Source organism: Halictus rubicundus, chromosome 6, assembly GCF_050948215.1.
Source record: "Halictus rubicundus isolate RS-2024b chromosome 6, iyHalRubi1_principal, whole genome shotgun sequence".
Lineage (NCBI taxonomy): Eukaryota > Metazoa > Arthropoda > Insecta > Hymenoptera > Halictidae > Halictus > Halictus rubicundus.
In genome coordinates this window covers 3,975,333-3,994,651 of record NC_135154.1, presented here as the reverse complement: position 1 = coordinate 3,994,651, position 19,319 = coordinate 3,975,333, and the positions used below count along the sequence as shown (strand labels likewise).

Below are 19,319 nucleotides of genomic sequence, written 5' to 3'. Positions count from 1 at the left end.
TTCTGGATATCTGCTCACCTGTGGTTTCCTTAAATAAAATCCAGGCATTTATGACAGCTAAATCTAAAATATTAAAAAATACTTGAAGTGGCCATCTTCTTGATCCCGACTTCACGCTATATTTTTTTGCCATTTGGTCTGCTATATCTCCCCCAAATTTTGTTTTATTATAAAATTCAACCGTTTCAGGTAGGCCCTTTTCGCTTTTTCCAATTTTGACGGTTTTATGTTTTGAGCTCAGGATAAAAACTTTCTTCTTCGGCTTACTTTTATAAATTGTGAGCGTAATCTCATTTGATCGATACAGCAGCGACGAAAAGCGAGCCATGGTATCCTTCTTCGTTTTACAAATTTTTGTGAGTTCTCTTTTGTTTCCGCGTATTGTGCCAACCAGTGTGGTTCTTTTGGCTAATAATTTATATGCCAGCGACAAGCTTGTAAAAAAATTGTCGGTTGTTATGGTCCTTCCCTTCATACTATACGGTTCAATAAGTTCACACCAGTTAAATTGACTGGTACTGGTATAAGTAGCCATGATAAAAAATTACTTTTATTTTAAATGAATAAAACAAAATTAAAGGTTATTATATTACTCCTTTAGCTGTTCCTGCAAAAGTCATTACATCATTGCGGAGATAAAATATAACATGAAGTAGGAATTCTAAATTAAAGTTGTCAAACCAGTCATTTTGACTGTTGTGGTAGTTCTAGTGTTAATAATATTTTTCATATATTAATTCCACAAAGGATGTCGGATCTTCATTCACTTGAAATTTCAACGAATTTACCTGGTGCAGATACAATTGTACATAAACTTCCGCTGTCTAGTCGTTACAATCGAACGGTCCTTGTCCTTAGTGTTCTGCATCATTGGAAGCGTGGCGCGTTAGCGGAGCGAACCGAATCGCAAATCGAATAATAGTTACAACTGCATAGTTTAATGCGACAACTTGTAAGAGCTCCTTCCGTCGTACTGGGATGGTGGTATTGGCCCGTCAATACAAAACTCACGACGTTTAAGTAACCAAGGAAACTCGAGGATCGAGCTGAATCGGAACGATTCGAGGCGGAAGGAAAACTGGCTGGAAGTTTGATCGGCGAGGCTTGAAATGATCGACGCAGCGAGCGGAACCGGAGAGATTTCGAATAATACTCATTACAACCCGAATGACGCCGGTCGGTCGACAATGTAGTTACGTTTCGGTTACTGCCACTCGCCCCGACGGTTTCCATTAGTTTTATCTGTTTATCTTTTAGTATGGCGGCCACTCGTCGCCAATGGATCCCGGTCCAGTTTATGGTGTTTCGCGGGCGTTTGCCGTCGCGCCACGCGTTTTCTCGTTAAACTGGAAAACATGAGCGGTCGTTGAATAGTGTTCAAATAGCGTTCACCGTTCTAGAAAATTTCACCGGGCATTTCGGTCGAACGTTCGAATTACACCGGATGTTCGAACGAAACGCCATATATGACACTTGCAGAAATGCTTGAAACGATCAACGAATTCGTGGACATCAATGTACAGTGTTTACTCGATATACGTCCAAAACACCGGTCTAGCCAGCGACATATATCGGCCAGGAGATACTATTCCTTGATCTATGCTGAACGTGGAATAGGACAATAGTGTAAATAGGAAATAATGCAAAATAAGGAAGTTTTGTTATTGGATTAGTAGAGGTCTCACACCGATATGCCCGACTCGTATTATGTTACACTCCTCGGCAACCGAGGTCTCTCGAGCTTCTTGGCCCCTCACGGGGTACACTCCGCGTCAGTGGGGATAGTTCTGGGACCTTTATCGGCTAGGTATTTAGGACATATATAGAGTAAACATTGTATTAGGTTAGCGCAATTATAATTGCGGATTTCATCGGTTCAACGATTTTTCTGAAGCGATGTTTCGACTCAGTTACATTCCTATAGTACATTAAAGTACCAATGTTTCGTCTTTCTTTGAATAGAGGGGAACAAGTTATCCTCTCCTTTCTGTCACTACCGAATTAGTCACGTGACATTGAGACACATGCACGACCTTAGACCATATATACTACCCGGCATAGGTATAGTATATGCACAGGACGCAGCGTTCCAAGATAAAACGGAGTACTGGTGTTCTTAATTGACGTCACAAGATAATTCAAAATGGTGGACAGTGTATTCGTAACATTTCGTAACAAATTCGTATTACGTAACAAATATTTTTTGCATCACAATAACCTGAAAAGATATTTAGGTGGCCTTACTTAAAAGGTCCACCCTGTATTATTCTTACTATCCTTTGTTTTAGTACAGTAAGTTGTGAAAAAATAAATACAGATTTCATATTATCAACATCTACATTAAAATTTAATAATTTATAGTTGATAAAATGAGTTAGAGCACTAATTAAAATAATAAGAATAAAATAAAAATTAATGAGATATGAAATAAAATTATTTATACAGAATGAGATACGGCAACTCCTCCCTTTCCCCTCTAACACAATTTAGCTTCGTGGAACTGCGACTTCTCAACAGACTATATAGCACTTTGTCCATAACCGTCATCTGGTAGATGATATAATCTTGGGACAGGCTATGTTATCCGAAGCCGATGTATAAGTATATATTGGTCTAAGTGCACGACAGAGATGATAAGAGGCCTCACGTGACCAGGCCGTGGCTGAAGTGTGGTGGAACAGCGTCGTAGAAGGGGAAGGTAGAGTAGGGGGGACAAGTCGTAATCTAGCGATTCTGGTTCTGTCCTTTGTTGTATCTGTTTGTTCTTAGGTTATGCTTGCAGTCAAAGTGAAAATCGAGAAAGAGCGAATCCATTATTAGGCATATACGAATCGTTGCAACTTCGTGACTTCTTGGCTGAAAAAAGTAATCGAAAAACTTTAAATACGGCAGGGACTTTTCAAAATTCGTGTATTCAAAAATACACATCTAATAATTACAAGTACAATAGATTTTAAAACAAATTGATTTTTGACTGTGTGTCTTATTAAAAATATTTACTTATCATAATTATCAGTCACATAAAAGGTTCAGCTTTACACACTATCAATGGCCAGATACAAGTTCACTCTTTTCCTCTCAAAACGGAAGATGATCGTTCGAGCTTTCGAGAAATTAAGTCGACGCACCACATGCAAATGCAACAATTTATCGATTTAAACTGATATCGTCACTAATTACCTACCAGCAGCTATGAGTTGACTGTAGTTGACTGTAGCTTTTATAATTTCTCTTCTTCACGATTGTAGTATAACTCTGAGCTTATAACATAATTAATAGGAGGCGATGTACAAACTTTACTACTGCTTCATTGGTTAATGACGCGTGCCTATTTTGATCATTCTCTCTCTCTCTCTCTCTCTCTCTCTCTCTCTCTCTCTCTCTCTCTCTCGCACACACACTTTCTCTAGCTCGCTTTTAAGGGGCCAAACGGATTCAATTGCAAGCATTATGACGAGGATAACGATGTGTTTATACGGTGCAGGGTGGAGAGCTATTATATAATACATAGAACAGAAATACCGCCTGCCTAATTTGAATTCGGTTAATTAGACGCACGAAATGTTTCGCAATACATGTACTTATTAAATAAAGCATTATACGAACTATATTATGCATCCACTGTTTAAAGTACCATGAAACTCCGCGTTAACCTGAATTCTTTTGTTTTAATAGCAATACCCTTTGTGCAATTAAACGTTGATATTCTATATAATAACGGAGTTGATGTCTGACATTTTCACAAAATGTTTTCATTAAATTTATTAAAAAGCCAACGAGAATCCACAAAATTCTGTAAAAAATTATTAAAAGAGAAGGTACAAATTCCGGGCTTAATAAATAATTTCGGAACGAGTCATATAAAATGCCTTCTGTTCTGATCCAGCTTACCAACAATTTTTACAGAAGCTCCAATTATAATCGTGTGTACAGTACAGATGTTTACACACAATGGCTACTGTATGTAAATAATTGAAAAGCAATAAAATATTGATTAATGTTCTATAATTGGGGAATTATTCATAGTGTTTTATTTCGATGTCTTTTATGCGGATACATGTTTACTGTGCATATCAAAATAGTTTTATTTGGTTTATGTTCTTGTCGACAAGTAGGAACACTCTTATAGATTTCATTGATTTACATTTGCGGCATAAAAATATACGTTAAAATTAAGAACTATCTATGTCCTATGTTATTGAACATTGTACAATCGTGACATGTGGATTAATATAATAAATTCTAAAGAAGTGTGCGTAGATTCACGATTAAAATTGCTATGTATTTCTAAAAATATATTAAATAATCGATGGTATGTAATGCGTTCAAGTACAGGTGGTAATACCGAATTTCGAAGTTTCGTTAAACGGGATTTCGAAGCAGCGATACCAATGGAGTTATTTTCTCCTGGATCGTTCTTATTTCGTTAACCACAGTCTACAAAGATTTATCGGCAGAAAGGAAATCGATTCGCTATAGCGTGCACGCGCAGTCAGGAATCGGTGTACTGTAATGACTCGATCAATGGATCGATATAACTCGGTTCTGGTTTCGATTACTTTGCCCGTAGTAGTACACGCCTATCAACATGTTACTTTCAACGAAACCAATGACGATTCTAATACAGTGAAGCTCTGATACTGGGGTGGAGTTGGGATTCGTTTGATACTGTCGATAAATTTAGGTTTCAACTAGTGTTCCTGATTTCTCAACATTTTTCATTTCTCGAGGCCAGAGACCCCTCACGGGGTATACCCCGCAGTAGTGGGGATAGTTCTTGGACTTGTATCGGCGAGATATTTGGGACATATATCGAGTAAAGTCTGTATATATGATCGTCAACGAGAAACAGAGGGTACCATTGTCCGAGTACATTCTCTTTCACAATGCAAAACTATACGATCTAAATCTTAACTCTGCAGATTCGACTACAATGACTTTGATTTTGTGAGATATTTTTTTTTTTTTAGAGGAGGCGAGATAATTGTTCTGCAGTTAACCTGTCAATAAATACGTGAACAATGATTTTCTGAAAGAATGGTTTCATCGGTTCAAGTTCGCTCCTCGGTGTATTTCTTATTCTGTAACTTATGGGTTCGGAAAGCTCCCTCCATTCCGCGGATAAGCAAACCGAAAAGTGTCAGAAACAGGAAGTATACAGGGCGAAGGAATTGCGGAAACGATCCGGCCGCGGCGAGGGGAGCGAGCAAATCGAAAGACCAGCGGAAGAAAAGGTAAACACACAGAGGGGGGAAAAGAGATTTCGAGAGTTTTAAGAATTCACGGTGCCAGGGGGCGGAGGGGTAGGTATGCGGGGGTGGTCTGCTGATTGGCTCAAAGAGAGAGAGAGAGAGAGAGAGAGAGAGAGAGAGAGAGAGAGAGAGAGAGAGAGAGAGAAAGAGTGGTAGGGGCAAAAAGAAAAAGGACGAGCGGTCGGTGAGCAGACCGGTGAAAGAACAACAGGAACGAATTGAAATAAATTACAGAACAGAGGGGAACAATTAAGTGGCCAACGAGAAAAACGAAACTGCGAAGGCGGTCCGTGGTGCTAGAAGCGACGAGAACCAGTGGGAGGAATTCCAGAACGGGAAAAGAACTGGTTCCAGGGTACGAATTCCTACGTTCTCAAATGCCATCTGAGGATGAGAGGAGAGGAAAGAAGTGAAAGAGAGAGAGAGAGAGAAGAAAAAAGAGCATAGATCGCTCGAAGAAGTTTCTGAAAAACGACACCGGAACGAGCTGAAGAAGCGAACCGAGGAATGCAAGAAGCGCCAAGGATCTAGAAGCAAACGAATACCGATGTCTAAGCGCAACCATGAGAGAGGGAGAGAGAGAGAGAGAGATAAAGAGAAGCGCGAGCCACGGAGGTGAAAGAAAAATATGAAAGACCGAGAAAAAGAAGGGTGAAGGATGGCAGACAGAAAATGCTAGGTGGAAGAAAGAGGGTGGGATAGGGTTGAAGGACAGAGTCGCAGGGGTGCAGGGCGAGAGGAATCGATGTGAGTGTGAGACCGTGGTGGGGGGGAGGACTGGGCACCAATCAATAGACGCGCGGCGGCGCCCCACCTGTCAACGCTACCCGAGATAAACAGGGGTATCCAGATTGGTATTTAAAAGTACTCGGCGTCTCAGGTACGCGTACTTTGGCTATTGCTTTCTTTCTGTCCAACCCTTCTGTTCACAACCTGGTACCCATCTGAGATGTTGGGCCTGACAATTTATATCCTCCGTATCATTATAATACACATAATATAACCACAGGGATAAAATACGCGAGCACCATATTTGCGTATTGCAAGGTAAATAATAGACTGCTTTCGAAAAGTTGACAAAATAAGAAAACCGAAATGGACAGGTGGTGGTTATAATGTCATTAGCATTAGAATAGGATAAGTAGTACAGGTTGGTATTAATATAGATAATTAATATTGTATTAATATTAAGAGATATAGAGTAGGGAATTTCGTGCGATATTGGAAGAATGTGTGCCTTAAGAATTTGTTTTTAAAGTTAAGTAAGTTTTAAAGAATACTCTATTGGAAACAGGCGACGCCCCGACCTGTCAATCTTACCCGAGATAAACGGGGGTATCTAGACTGGTATTTAAAAGTATCGAGTACGCGTGCTTCGGCTATCGCTCCCTTTTTATGTAACAAGGGAATGCAATATCAATGCAGACGAGTCGAGTTTCCACTTCAACGCTCGACTCCTTCGACTCGCTTGTTATTCGTTCGCCCGACTGTTTTCTCCTCGGACTCATTACAAGATTTTCCGACCAGGCATCGAAGACACAGGAACGACTGCTAGCATCGTAGGAAAGTCTGACGCAGATCTAACGCAGAGCCCACTGCTCTCTTCTTTCAGATTCATTCGTACGATTTTCTCGAGTGATAATGGAAACTCGGGGACAGGAAGGGTGGAGAGAAAAATCCGGGGTTCGAATTGATCGCTGCGATTAGAGTGTGGACCTTAGTTTGCGAAGTAACATCTATGAACATTATGTTTTCCTTTCTCGTGTCATGTCCTTCTCAGAAACAGTTGTGCATAATAATCACTGTGTTTACTCTGTATATGTCCCAAATGCCTAGCCGATAAAAGTCCCAGAACTATGCCTACTGCCGCGGGGTATACCCTGCGAGGGGCCGTGAACCGAGGCCTCTAGAGCATCAAAGAATAGTATCTCCTAACCGATCTATGTCCCAGGCTGGACCCGTGTTTTGGACAAATATTGAGTAAACACTGTACTCTCATAAGTTCCTTATATTTTCGTTTGCGGACGAATGTCGCCATTATAGCAGTACGAACATTATTATTTTCATATAAAATCAACCAAATTTTCACTAAGCACAGCCTCCTATCTTTAATCTAACTTATACAGGGTGGTAATTTTAACTCGAGCACATAAATTATTTACACTACTATTGAAAGTAAGAAAAAATTACTAAATAGGATCGTACATGGTTTCAAGGTGTGATCAACGGTAATTTTAACGGTTTCTTCAAGATCATCGCATTCTTTTGCATATTAACATGTATTTTTTCTAACGCGATGCGGTAGTCGACGTCAAAATAAGTTCATCGGCCTATACACCGTGACCTTGAAGGCGAAAAAATCAGTTTCAGTTTGAGGAATGCAATTAACACACTGTGTATGACGAGCCCTTCTATACACGATCTTGTTTTAAAGAAAAAATGGATTTTTTTGAGCCATTTAAGGATATCATAGAAAATGAAAAGATTAATCTATGTTTTCCACTCTGGCCAGTTCCGTTGGATCTCCATTAAGAAATGTTTTCTTAATCTCGATTTTGTTATTTCACCGTCGTTAATAGTTCCACGTCGTTCCAGACGTTGTTCAGCAATGCAAGGAAGATTGAGCTTGTCAAATTATGTATACATTTATGTTATGTGCACCCGTAAATAGAGTGCAGAAAACACAAATCCTCTCCTCGTGCACTACAAACATAAAATGACATATAATAGTTTCCAGTGGAAACTTAACTGGAAGTGCCTATAAACTCTGAATAAAAATAAAAATAGCGGGATTGAGTATATTATATGGTTCACGCTATACGAAGATCATGTGATATGTGTACATAAGATGTGCATTTCCAGGCGCAAGCTTTTCCACCAGAGTCAAAAATTTATTTCTCCGACGAGACATAAACGAGAAAAATTCTACGTAGCACTCTTTGCATTTTAACTCCTCCACGCATTTAAATTTCAGACTGAAATCGGAAGTATACGTGTAAATCTCTACAGGTTATTCATAACTTATTACAAAATATTAATATATTGTGAAATGTAATAATTAGTGGATTTTATGCATTTATGACAAAAAATGGGTAGATGCAATTTAAAGCAGTAAACACATTTAAAAATTTAAGAGCATCACTGGACTAGTTGCAACCTATGAACATTATTAAAAGGCTGAAAGAAATTTTTGTGTTGCAGTTGATGCGAACAATTTTTATTTTGCATAACGACCCGCAGTCTAGTAGTAATTATTATCGAGTATAAACTAACTGCACTTAATTAGATCAAACGCTTACGTGGCGCAATTACGCACAAAATAATTCGCGGAACCGGATTTTATATTAATGTTAAATAGTTTATACAGAATAAGCTATTGGAGCTATAAAAAACCAAATGGAAATATTAACAAACAACGTCGAACAATACGGTAACGTTGGTAATACAGCCATCTGAAATACTTTCTTCACAACTTCTCATAGCGTGTATTACACACGTGGAAATCCAGATTAAGACACTGCTAATTCGGAAGTATAAGTTTGGAATGATGTAGTTGGGAAAAGTTTGACGAGTCGCGAGGATGAAATTCTGCAACGACAATCAGGCACTTATGATTCGAGCTGTTTCAGTTTTCGGTAATCTCGTGCCAAGCTACTTGAAATTGAAAAAAATTTGTCGCAATTTGAATGTTGGAATTTAACTCATTTAAAAAAACTCATATTCATCGTTACATTAATTTAGCGCATTCATCATCTTTCCCTTTACCATTGTTATATTACGCGTCTGAATGTAAAACTCGGATTCAAAATATAATTGCGTTTGCCCAAAAATCTGTGCGTATTTTGTGAGAATTTAATTCCATAACGCGCAATTCATTTGTTCTTCATTAAAGTAATGTTTTCATCATCCGAATTACGTGTTCCGTAAATATCACTATGAAGGGAAAACTCCATTTGCAATTTAAAATTTAACGTAATTTGATTATTCGACATTAAGTATTCTGTCTCATGGTATGCATTGTTAGAGTAACAGAATTTTATAATCTTACAAAAATTTCTATTAATACTACAATCACTTATGCTAAAGTACAAGCATATTTAATATTAAAGTTACTGACTTTGTGACTATCCACACGGATATAAAATCATTTGGACTTGTAATCTTTGGAGGATAATTATTTCCAGGATTTAAAATGAATACGATCGTATCAGTTTACTTCACTTCATTATGAAACATTTCCTCTACATGTTCTAAAGTTAACAAATTCCCCTTTACAGTGCTTGTTGAAAACATTTGCATTCAGGATTTTGCTCATCATACTAATATTTTACAAGGTAGAAGCGTACTGGGAATTGTCAAAAAAGTACTAAACTGTTGGATCTAAGTTTTGCAGAGGAATGGCACTGTTACCAAATACAGTGTCTACTCGATATATGTCCCAAATCCGGGTCTGGTTTGGGACATACATCGGTTGGAAGATATGTGCTATTCTTTGATACACTGCCGAACGTAGAAAAGGGCAGGTATGCTCTAGAGGTCTCCCCGGCAGTGGGGATAGTTCTGGGACTTTTATCGGTTAAATATTTGGGACATATATTGGGTAAAGACTGTGTTGACCCTTCGCACTCTGAACTATCTTAACACGAAAGCTAAATATATTTTCGGACCTAGAATATTTCCATTCTCTATAATATCTTTGATTTTATGCATATTAAACTGATGCAATTTGCTCGCACAATACTCAAATGTAATGTCATTTCCAATAATGATATAGCAATTTTTAGTGGTGTTTCAAAGTCATCAGTCGAGTGCTAAGGGTTAACAAACTATTTACTCCTTATGCAGAGTTATTATGTAATATGCTTTCATTTTGTCCCACCAAGATTGGCTTCTATGTATTCACCTACGTATTACACGAATACGATTTTCTGTGCCCACCATTCGAGTCTTTTCACATTTTAGAGTCATTTACATTTATTTAGTACAGTTTTATTTTGTCTTATTATTTACTGTATAGAGCAAGCACCATATAACCAAAAAGTTGTTATAACCAAAAAGAAAAAAGTCATGGAATAATAAGTATTTAATCGACTAAAATCGTATTGGTTACAAATGAAGATTGTAAGTAACCGAAAATTTTGTGTCTTGTTGGTAAATGTTATCGTTGAGAGAAATTCATTTCGCTTATGTATAACAGTTATCAATGAGAGAATTTTATTTCGATCGCTCATAACAGTTCTCAATGAGATTTTATTTCGATTGCTCATAACATTTATCAATGAGAGAAATTTATAACTGTTATGAGCGTTCGAAATTAACTTCTCTCATCGATAACTGCTTTGAGCAATCGAAACAGTTTTTCATCATCGATAACAGTTATCGAGGAGGAATCAATTCTTTGGACACTAATAACTGTTATTTGTAACCAAAAAGTATAAAAATCGAAATTTTTTAATCATTTTGTTCTTCGAATTTTTTTCTTTATATTATATTCATAATCAATTATTTGAACAATAAAGAATTAAGTTGAGTGTTCAAATACATTCGTGAGTGGCTTCAATTAAGTTCCCAACAAATATAATATTTTGTGTAGATTATCTTAAATTTCAATAACAATCAACTTTTTATTAATGATTTTTATCGTAGAAAATTTTAGAATGACTGTTCTTTTTGGTCCCTGGTACAGAGTATCAAAATGTATATACAGGGTGAGTCACCAAACGTTAGCACCTCAAATATCTTTGTTGCTTCTAAAGATACGTAAAATATGGTAAGGACAAAGTTGAATGGTACAATAGGGCTGACACGATGCAAAAAAAAATGTTGTTTTTATGTCATTTTTTTGGAGATATCAAGGTCACCTTGACTTTTTTAAATGGAACCACCCTTTTTTAAACACCCACAAAGATAGTCCATTTCATTAGGAATTCAGTGACTATAATTAGTCCAAGGTCATTCAAGGTCAAGGACAGAAAAAACGTATGAAAGTAAAATATGGAAGCAGAATATCTGTATTTTATAAATGTATAATTTGGCCATGATTAGTAAATGTTGCTTCGTCCGTAAACAAGACATTAGAAAAAAATGAATGATTTTGAAGCAATCCCCATTGACAAAAGTTAATTCTATTTTGAAAATCATTCCCGTGCAATTCTTGATGGAGCGATATGTGGAACGGATGAAAATGTCGGGCCAGAATTCGTATTACCCTACTTTGACTTATGCCTGCTTCCCGGGCAATTTTTCTCGTACTCACGCGAGGATTGACAGCTATAGCTGCTAAAATATTAATTTCATTGTCTTCATTAGTCGTGGGATTCTTCCGTTTGTACTGTCTTGCATGTACACTTCCAGTACTTCGAAACAACCTGTACGTATTAGTGAAAGTATGTCTAGACGGAGTGTTTCGCTCGGGGTACCTTTCTTCATAAAGTAGTCGAGCCTGCACTGCATTTTTTCTACATTCTCAGTAAATCGTGATCATATCACACTTTTCAGTCATCGAATATAACATAGCGGAATCGCGTTTGGAAACATACTGATAGTAAATAAGAATGCTGAATAACATTGAAGGACCTTAGTATGTTTACTTTAACTACGACCATAGTATGTTTACTATTTCCTACAAGTCTCAACCGTGATAAACGTATTCTGCTTCATATTTTAGTTTTATACGTTTTTTCTGTCCTTGACCTTGAATGACCTTGCACTAATTATAGTCACTGAATTCCTAATGAAAGGGACTATCATTGTAGGTGTTTAAAAAAGGGTGGTTCCATTTAAAAAAGTCAAGGTGACCTTGATATCTCCAAAAAAATGACATAAAAACAAAATTCTTTTTTGCATCGTGTCAGCCCCATTGTACCATTCAACTTTGTCCTTACCATATTTTACGTATCTTTAGAAACAACAAAGATATTTGAGGTGCTAACGTTTGGTGACTCACCCTGTAGATAGATATCCTTGCAAGTGATTTAAAAAAAATGAATAAAAGTGGTGTGAGTGTGCCATAATTTGTTTCAGATTGTAAATGTCCTAGTCGTAGATTATGGAATAATACAAAGTGGACGTAGCAGTGTTTAAATGTCATGATTGTTGACTGTTTATTTTGCAGGGAAGCGTCCGCGTCTCTGACGATTGATTTTATAAAGCTACGTGATTCGCTTTGCAGTGATACGCGATTCTTTAAGGATTTCCCGGCTTCCCGACGACGAGGAGAAATTGTGAAAAGCGGAACGTGCCTCTAACAGCGGGCCCCGGCGCGAAAGAAACCGACTGAGAAATAAGAAAAATCCTGGAATAATATTACGTAACGTTACGGCGCGCACCTTCCCAGCCGCGTGAAAAGTTCTCTCATTCCGAAAAGAAACAGGAACGCCTAAAATAAAGTCAAATTCAGCGGCGCGATTTCCACAACCATAAAGAAAATCATTTCAATGGGTACGCCACCGCTTATTTTCCTGTGACTCTAAAAATATCTCTCGCACCATCTTTTGCTGTTTTTAAAAAATCCGGCGACGACGCTTACAAAAGGGTTTCCCTATGTAGGTTCGCTCAAGCAAAACAATGAAATTGTAACGAACCGTTCTTTAAGCGCACTCGATTACAAAGCAATGCATAAATTGATTAATTGTTCAATTTGTGCTCACATTAATTCATACGAAACCAATGAACGATATACGTTTAAGTTCATACAAAATTCCTTTACCGATAGAAAACGGCTCGTTATACTCAACTCTCCGACGGCGGAGCCTGGGTCTATTTGGACCCAGAATATTACAATCGTCATTTAATTATTCAGCTTCTGGCGAGTAGATTAAACGAACAGCTGTTACAATAGGAGCAACAGAAAGACTGAGAACAATTACCTCGGAAAATAATATAAAACATTAATAGTCCTAATCAGCATCAGTTATAGTTGCAAGAATGATTATCTGTTGATGGGTTAAGTAGACTGATTAACATCATAATACATAAATCAATCGATTTAGAAATGTGCAGAAATGAACTCCGAACAAAAATAATGAACAATGTCTTTAGATTCATATAAAGTTACATTATCGATAAAAAAATTTCATGTGTCATGCTTTATTAGGTAATTCAATGTCAAATAAATCAGGTGGTCGCTTAGGAGATTATTCCATTAATTATCTTAATATTTCGAATTTCTAGATGAAGGAATGGATGCTCTGAATGTATGTGCTTGCAACGTGATTGTTATTTTTGAGATTAACGGTGAGTGGGGCCGAGACGATAGTGAATCATTCGAGACATTGATGGATAATAGAATGAGAAATTGAGCAGAATATCGGTAATATATACGATAGTTTAGGGTAAACTATTGAATACACGATAGTATTAATATCAGCGCGTATTACTGACTATTAACAGGGAATGGATCGACGTAATTACACGAGGGTCGCGTGCCGACAGTGGCGGAGCAGACGTTGGCTCGTACCACTGTGCCACATGAGGGCCACTGGCAAACGGAGCACTATGCGATCGTACATCCAATACAGGGTGCTGCGTCGGATTATTACACCCTATTTCGCGGTTCATATATGGAATAATCGTATTTTCTACGGGTCCGAAGAATTCACGGAGACCCGCTGACCCCATGCCTCCCCTTCGTTATCGATACACAGCGGCGGATAAAAGAAACGTTAATATTTGTCAAACACTAAAACTGGCTGGTTTGCATTGCCTTCTTAAAGTAAGAAGACTGTATTCATCGAGACATTGCAAGACTTTTTTACAAAATACAGGGCAAAAGTCTCCAGGTCCCCGCGAAAAATTTCTTTTATATTTAACACGTTGACTGCCATGTCACCCATATGTGGGTGACGGAATTATTTGTCCAGGTTTTAAAATGAATTTTTACGTTAATACATTCATTGTACCAAATTCAATTAGGATACGTTCAATTTTTTTTCAATCTTTATTTTAATAAATAACTTGCTTTGTTTTTGTGGAATTTTTGAGGTTTCTAGTTTGGCAGTCACGGTGTTAAATAAACCTATGCGAATGATGCATACTAAATTCTAATACTTCATTGTGCTGTACCTAGTGTTTATAAAAAACACGTGTCTTCCCATATTTATGGGAAAATGTAGTGAGGGTTTAAAATCTTTATTAACAACTTGCACTACGATTTATTTTACGGTTTGAGTGATTAAAACTTTTTTGTAATTCGTAATTTCCTAAAACAAGGAGAAAATTTATATCTATTGTATGCCTACATGTTCTTCAATAGCTGTACATTAACAACTACAAAATAGAATTTTCATTCGGTTTAAAGGAAATTAATAACATACATATTTATTAGACTCTGTTCAGAATCTTGGTCACGAGTATGACTCGATATTGTAGGGCAAGGGGTTAAAGCTGAGAACCATTCAATAAAATAAAATTTTCCTTTTAATTCAAAGTAATTTCAAGTAGTACTACTAAATAAATTGCTGTGGGACTCAGATATAGATCTGCAATTATGATCTTACCTTGCAGTCCGGTTTTAATATTTCTCTACCGATGAAATGTTATGGCATTATTGTTTCACATTGTTGTCGTGCGGAACGCATTTATTTCCTGTTTTATTGCCATGCTATTATACAAAGCGAAATATTTACTGCCCTGTTTTATATAGGAAATCGTTTCTCTAAGTATGTGAACGTTCTTCCTTTCTGATTCCAGGAGCAATTTTCGAGCAGGGCACCGACGAAGTTCAGTCAGCCTTCAAATATGCGATGTTGAACCACAACCAAAACAGCACTCGGAAGTTCGAGTTGCAGGCGTTCGTAGACGTAATTAATACCGCGGATGCCTACAAGCTATCTCGCCTTAGTAAGTATGAACTTCTCCGATCGAACGAATTTACGGTACATGTTCCAGCACATTTTAATGGATCTTCCCTAAGAATTAGTGTCGGCTGGTTTGGGGAATTTTTGTTATCGTAGTTTTCGCATGTCGAATGAAATTTCGGTATTGGAATAGAAATCGATTTCACTTTTGTTCGCGGTATCGGCCGTGTATCAGGGACGACGACTGATCAACAATGCTTAGGTTCGTACGTGCCGGAAACGCGACGACGCGGTACGCTATTGAATCTGGCACGTACCGAATCGGTGCGGCATGTGGGCCACGAAATAAGTAACATTTCGCTCCTGTTACGGCGAAGATACTAATCTCGTTGCTTTATCGGAACACGTCTGTTCCTCGTCTTTGGAAGATGTGCACGTACGACACGCGACTCCGGCCGCTTCTTATCGTATCGACCGCAAATAGAAAACACTATCGCGGATATAACTTCCGCGATGTACCCAGGCGTCGCGTTACAAAGCTCGATGAACACAATCGACTCTCTCGCGGGACAGAAGAAACTGTGTAGAACAAACTCGGGCAATTCCTCTATAATGTTCGAGTTCTCTTTCCGACAACAGTTATTTCTTCTGGCAATTAATAGGAGCGCTAATATACAGAGTATTCCGCTTAACCGAGTATCTTGAGCATCACTCTTATTTCTTAAATAGCTAAGGACATTTATTTGTTTCAAGGTGAATTTTGTTGTGACTAAGTATTTTTATCACTTGAAATATTAAATTTAAAGTAGTTCTGATCGAGCTGAACAAAGGAAATATAAAACAATGAGAATATTAAGAGAATTTAGTTTGATACGATCCAGGTAAAAATTTTTATTGTGTATAAAACTGTATGGTCTGGTTACAATCAATATTATAATGTTAAATACGAAGCGCATTTGGAATAGGTGTTCATGTAAACCCACACTGCTGTAGAATGCCAATAGAGAAATGGATACAGATAGGTTGTATGATTGAAAAATTATAGAAATGTAAGAATATATTGCATTGTTATAGATCTGTGAAATATTTACATAAATATTGTAGCACAAGCTAATAGTATTTTCAGAATATTGAACAGCAGGCTCATTCCATGCCAAATCGATCACTTTTCGACGTCACCATCGGCGATTTTGTTCTAAATGAAGTATTTTGTAGTCCATGTGAAATTAGGGGCCGGGGGTCCATAAAAAATTAACTTTATAATGTAAAAAAATGTAAACGAATTCTTTTTTTGCGTTTTTTCGATGAGATCCAAGGATTTTAAAATTTTGAAAAAATATGGTCATATTCGAGGTTGAAAAAATTATTTTACAGTAGCTCAATCCTTTCTGAATAAAATTAAATAAAATTTAGATGAATCGACCAACCAGTTCTTGAAATAAAAATTCGTAAGTGAAGCCCATTTTCGCCAAAATGGGAAAATTTTTAAACAAATTCTAAACCGGCAAAATAATGACTTAAACTCCTCCTAATTTGACATGGACTACAACATACTTCATTTAGAAACGTGACGTAAAAAAGTGATCGATTTGACTGGAATGACCCAGTAACAATTATTTAATATTACTATAGCTGAGAACTTTATTAATATCAATTTCAGACGTTTGCCATTGTTATATTGTGTAAGTTTTATCCAAGCTAAAACTTTTATTTTGAAAAATCTTTTTTATCTGTCCTCATCGGAACTTTTGATACCGACTATTAAAAATTTTCACATTGGTTTGCGGTGTAAATAGAACCTGTTGAAAAGTTCCCGTAACTCTTTTGATTCTTGCTTTCGATACTCTAAAAAAAAAATAGTTGTTCGCAAAGGGTTAGCTATGATCAACAGAACATTTTATTTTTTAGTTGGCAGGTATCATACCCTGAAAAGAATAAACCAAGAGTAAAAATACACAGGTCTCTCCTGTCGTGTAACGTACGCCGTTGCCGAAAATATTTCCAACTTGGTTTATAAAAAGTCAACAAGTCCGATAGGCGGGGGACGAAGTTGCGAGGGCATCAATCATGGGGCTTGCGCAAACAAGAAGTAGCCGCGGCAGTATTTAGATCGAAAGTCTCGACGCGAAATCGATTTCAACCGCTCTCACGTCGTCGTCTGGGGATTCTATACAGCCATTGTTCACTTTGTCCTGGAACGTGTAGATTTGAAACGTGACCGAGTTGACCAGCCATCCACAGGGTCGTTTGATGCTTTCTAACCTGAGGGTGTTGGCCAATCGAGCTGCGCTTGGAATTGCCTTTGAAGCTGATCGAGTCTGTTCTAAACCGTAAACGAATGGGCATCTAGGTGCCAAAGGTATTGGTGTCTTGTCATCAATGAAATCCTTGTAGAAGTTCTTGGCAACAGGGGAGGGGGGAAAGGGGGGACGATAGATTTTCAATTGAAACGTTCTTGGGTTTCTACAAGTTAGCCTGCTCGACGAGATAACCGCTCATGAGCACACGAACGAACATTTTTGATACCGACTGATTCGCATTGACAGTCAACATTTTTGCACCCATTCCTATAAAGGGTGAGTCACCTAAAACAGGCCTCCTGAATAACTCGGTTTGCTGTTGACGATAGAAAAAATATGTCATACGAAACTTGCGTGGTTTTTCGTAAGTGGACGCGTAGACGACATATGAAGGTCAATTCCGTTTTTTAAATTAGAATGATGTACTTTGCTATTTAGTATCTAATAGGGTGTTTCAAGACGCGTACAAATGACCTACGACTCAAGGACATTCAAGATAGTTGAAGGTCAACTGCGATGGAAAATATTTTATACACGTAACCGATCTAAAACAACAACTAACCCTTAGCACTCGAATAGCGAGTGTAAGCGGCCACTAAAAATTGCTGTATCATTATTCAAAATATTTTTCACATTATTAAATTTGTGTGTATTTAATAAATTTCTAAACATTTCAGTATTGCACGAATAAATTCCGCCATTTTCGTATGTATAACTCGAAAAAAAATATATAGAAGGGTAACTATGTAAGTTGGAAGAAATGTTTTGTTTTGGAGTTAAAATAGCTTCGAGTTCAAAGGGCTAATAACAGACATACGCGAACATTAGTACGCTTAGAGCATGCATTGATGCTCAAGGTCATCATTTAGAGCAGGTAGATTAGCAGTGTATCATTAGGTAAGTAAATCACCGAAGTGTTCGACCAGTTCCTCGAAGTAGCAATATTTTCCATTGCAATATTTTCCAACCTTCAACGATCTTGAATGACCTTGACTCGTAGATCACTGTATGCGTCGTAAAACACCTCATTAGATAGTAAATGGCAAAGTATATCATTCTAATTTAAAAAACGGAGTTGACCTTCATATGTCCCCTCATATGCGTCTACCTACAAAAAAAACTATTGACATAGAATTTTAACACTAAAATCGGTCGAATTAATCAATTTCCATGAAATTTTCAGCATGTGTATAATTAACATAGGTCTACAAAACGCATATTTTACATTTTCTTTACGGGCTCGAGTAAACAAGTTTTAAAAAGTGCCTACTATATTTTCTCACGTGATTCCTACCAATTGAAATTTTTTAAAAATCTTTTCTGAGCGTCAGTAAACCAATGCTTGTAATTGCTAAAAAGAAAGTAAGCTTGGTCCGATTTTGAGAATTCTATTCGTTTTTAAAAGATGTACAAATGTACTATGCACTGTTGATATATGTCTATATCGGTTATTAATGTTTTGTAGGCATGGCGATAAATATAATAACAATCAGGGGCATCTATTTGTCTTACAGAATCAATCACGAAAGCGAACAAAGATTAAATTTCGATTTCTCAGAGTGTTCCGATTTGCATACTTTTTTACTGTTTACTATTATTTCCTTCCGCCTTTCGGAGCACTGGCTCCCACTTCGCCTTTGAATACATTGCCCCCAATTTCTGATCAGTGAACGACTACCGCCCGAAAATATGCGGGGCACAATGGGTCATATCGGGGCAATACAACGGGCTCAGTAATAGAATTCGTGGACAGGTCGCCCCCGCCGGTGGCTTGGCCTCGGAATCGTGAATATTTGGGCCAAGTCCAAGAGGCAGAGGCCGACTCTCCGCAGCACGTTACGGTACTTAGGAAAGCCCCGCTAATTGTATTAATGCTAGTCGGTTTGCCCGGATCAAAACCCAGTTGGTATAATCCCACAGTAAGCCATGTTGCTGGCCCGCCGTATCTATTGTCGAGATGCGGCCCGTTT

At 37.6% G+C, this 19,319-nt stretch overlaps 1 protein-coding gene across 1 annotated transcript in view; it reads left to right on the top strand.

Annotated features, from left to right (window-relative positions):
• Glurib (Glutamate receptor IB) overlaps positions 1-19,319 on the top strand; it is a 537,924-nt gene that overhangs the window by 304,407 nt on the left and 214,198 nt on the right. The window contains exon 2 of the mRNA XM_076789508.1: positions 14,943-15,092. Coding sequence (XP_076645623.1) covers positions 14,943-15,092 — 150 coding nt within the window. The remainder of the gene's footprint in view (positions 1-14,942; positions 15,093-19,319) is intronic.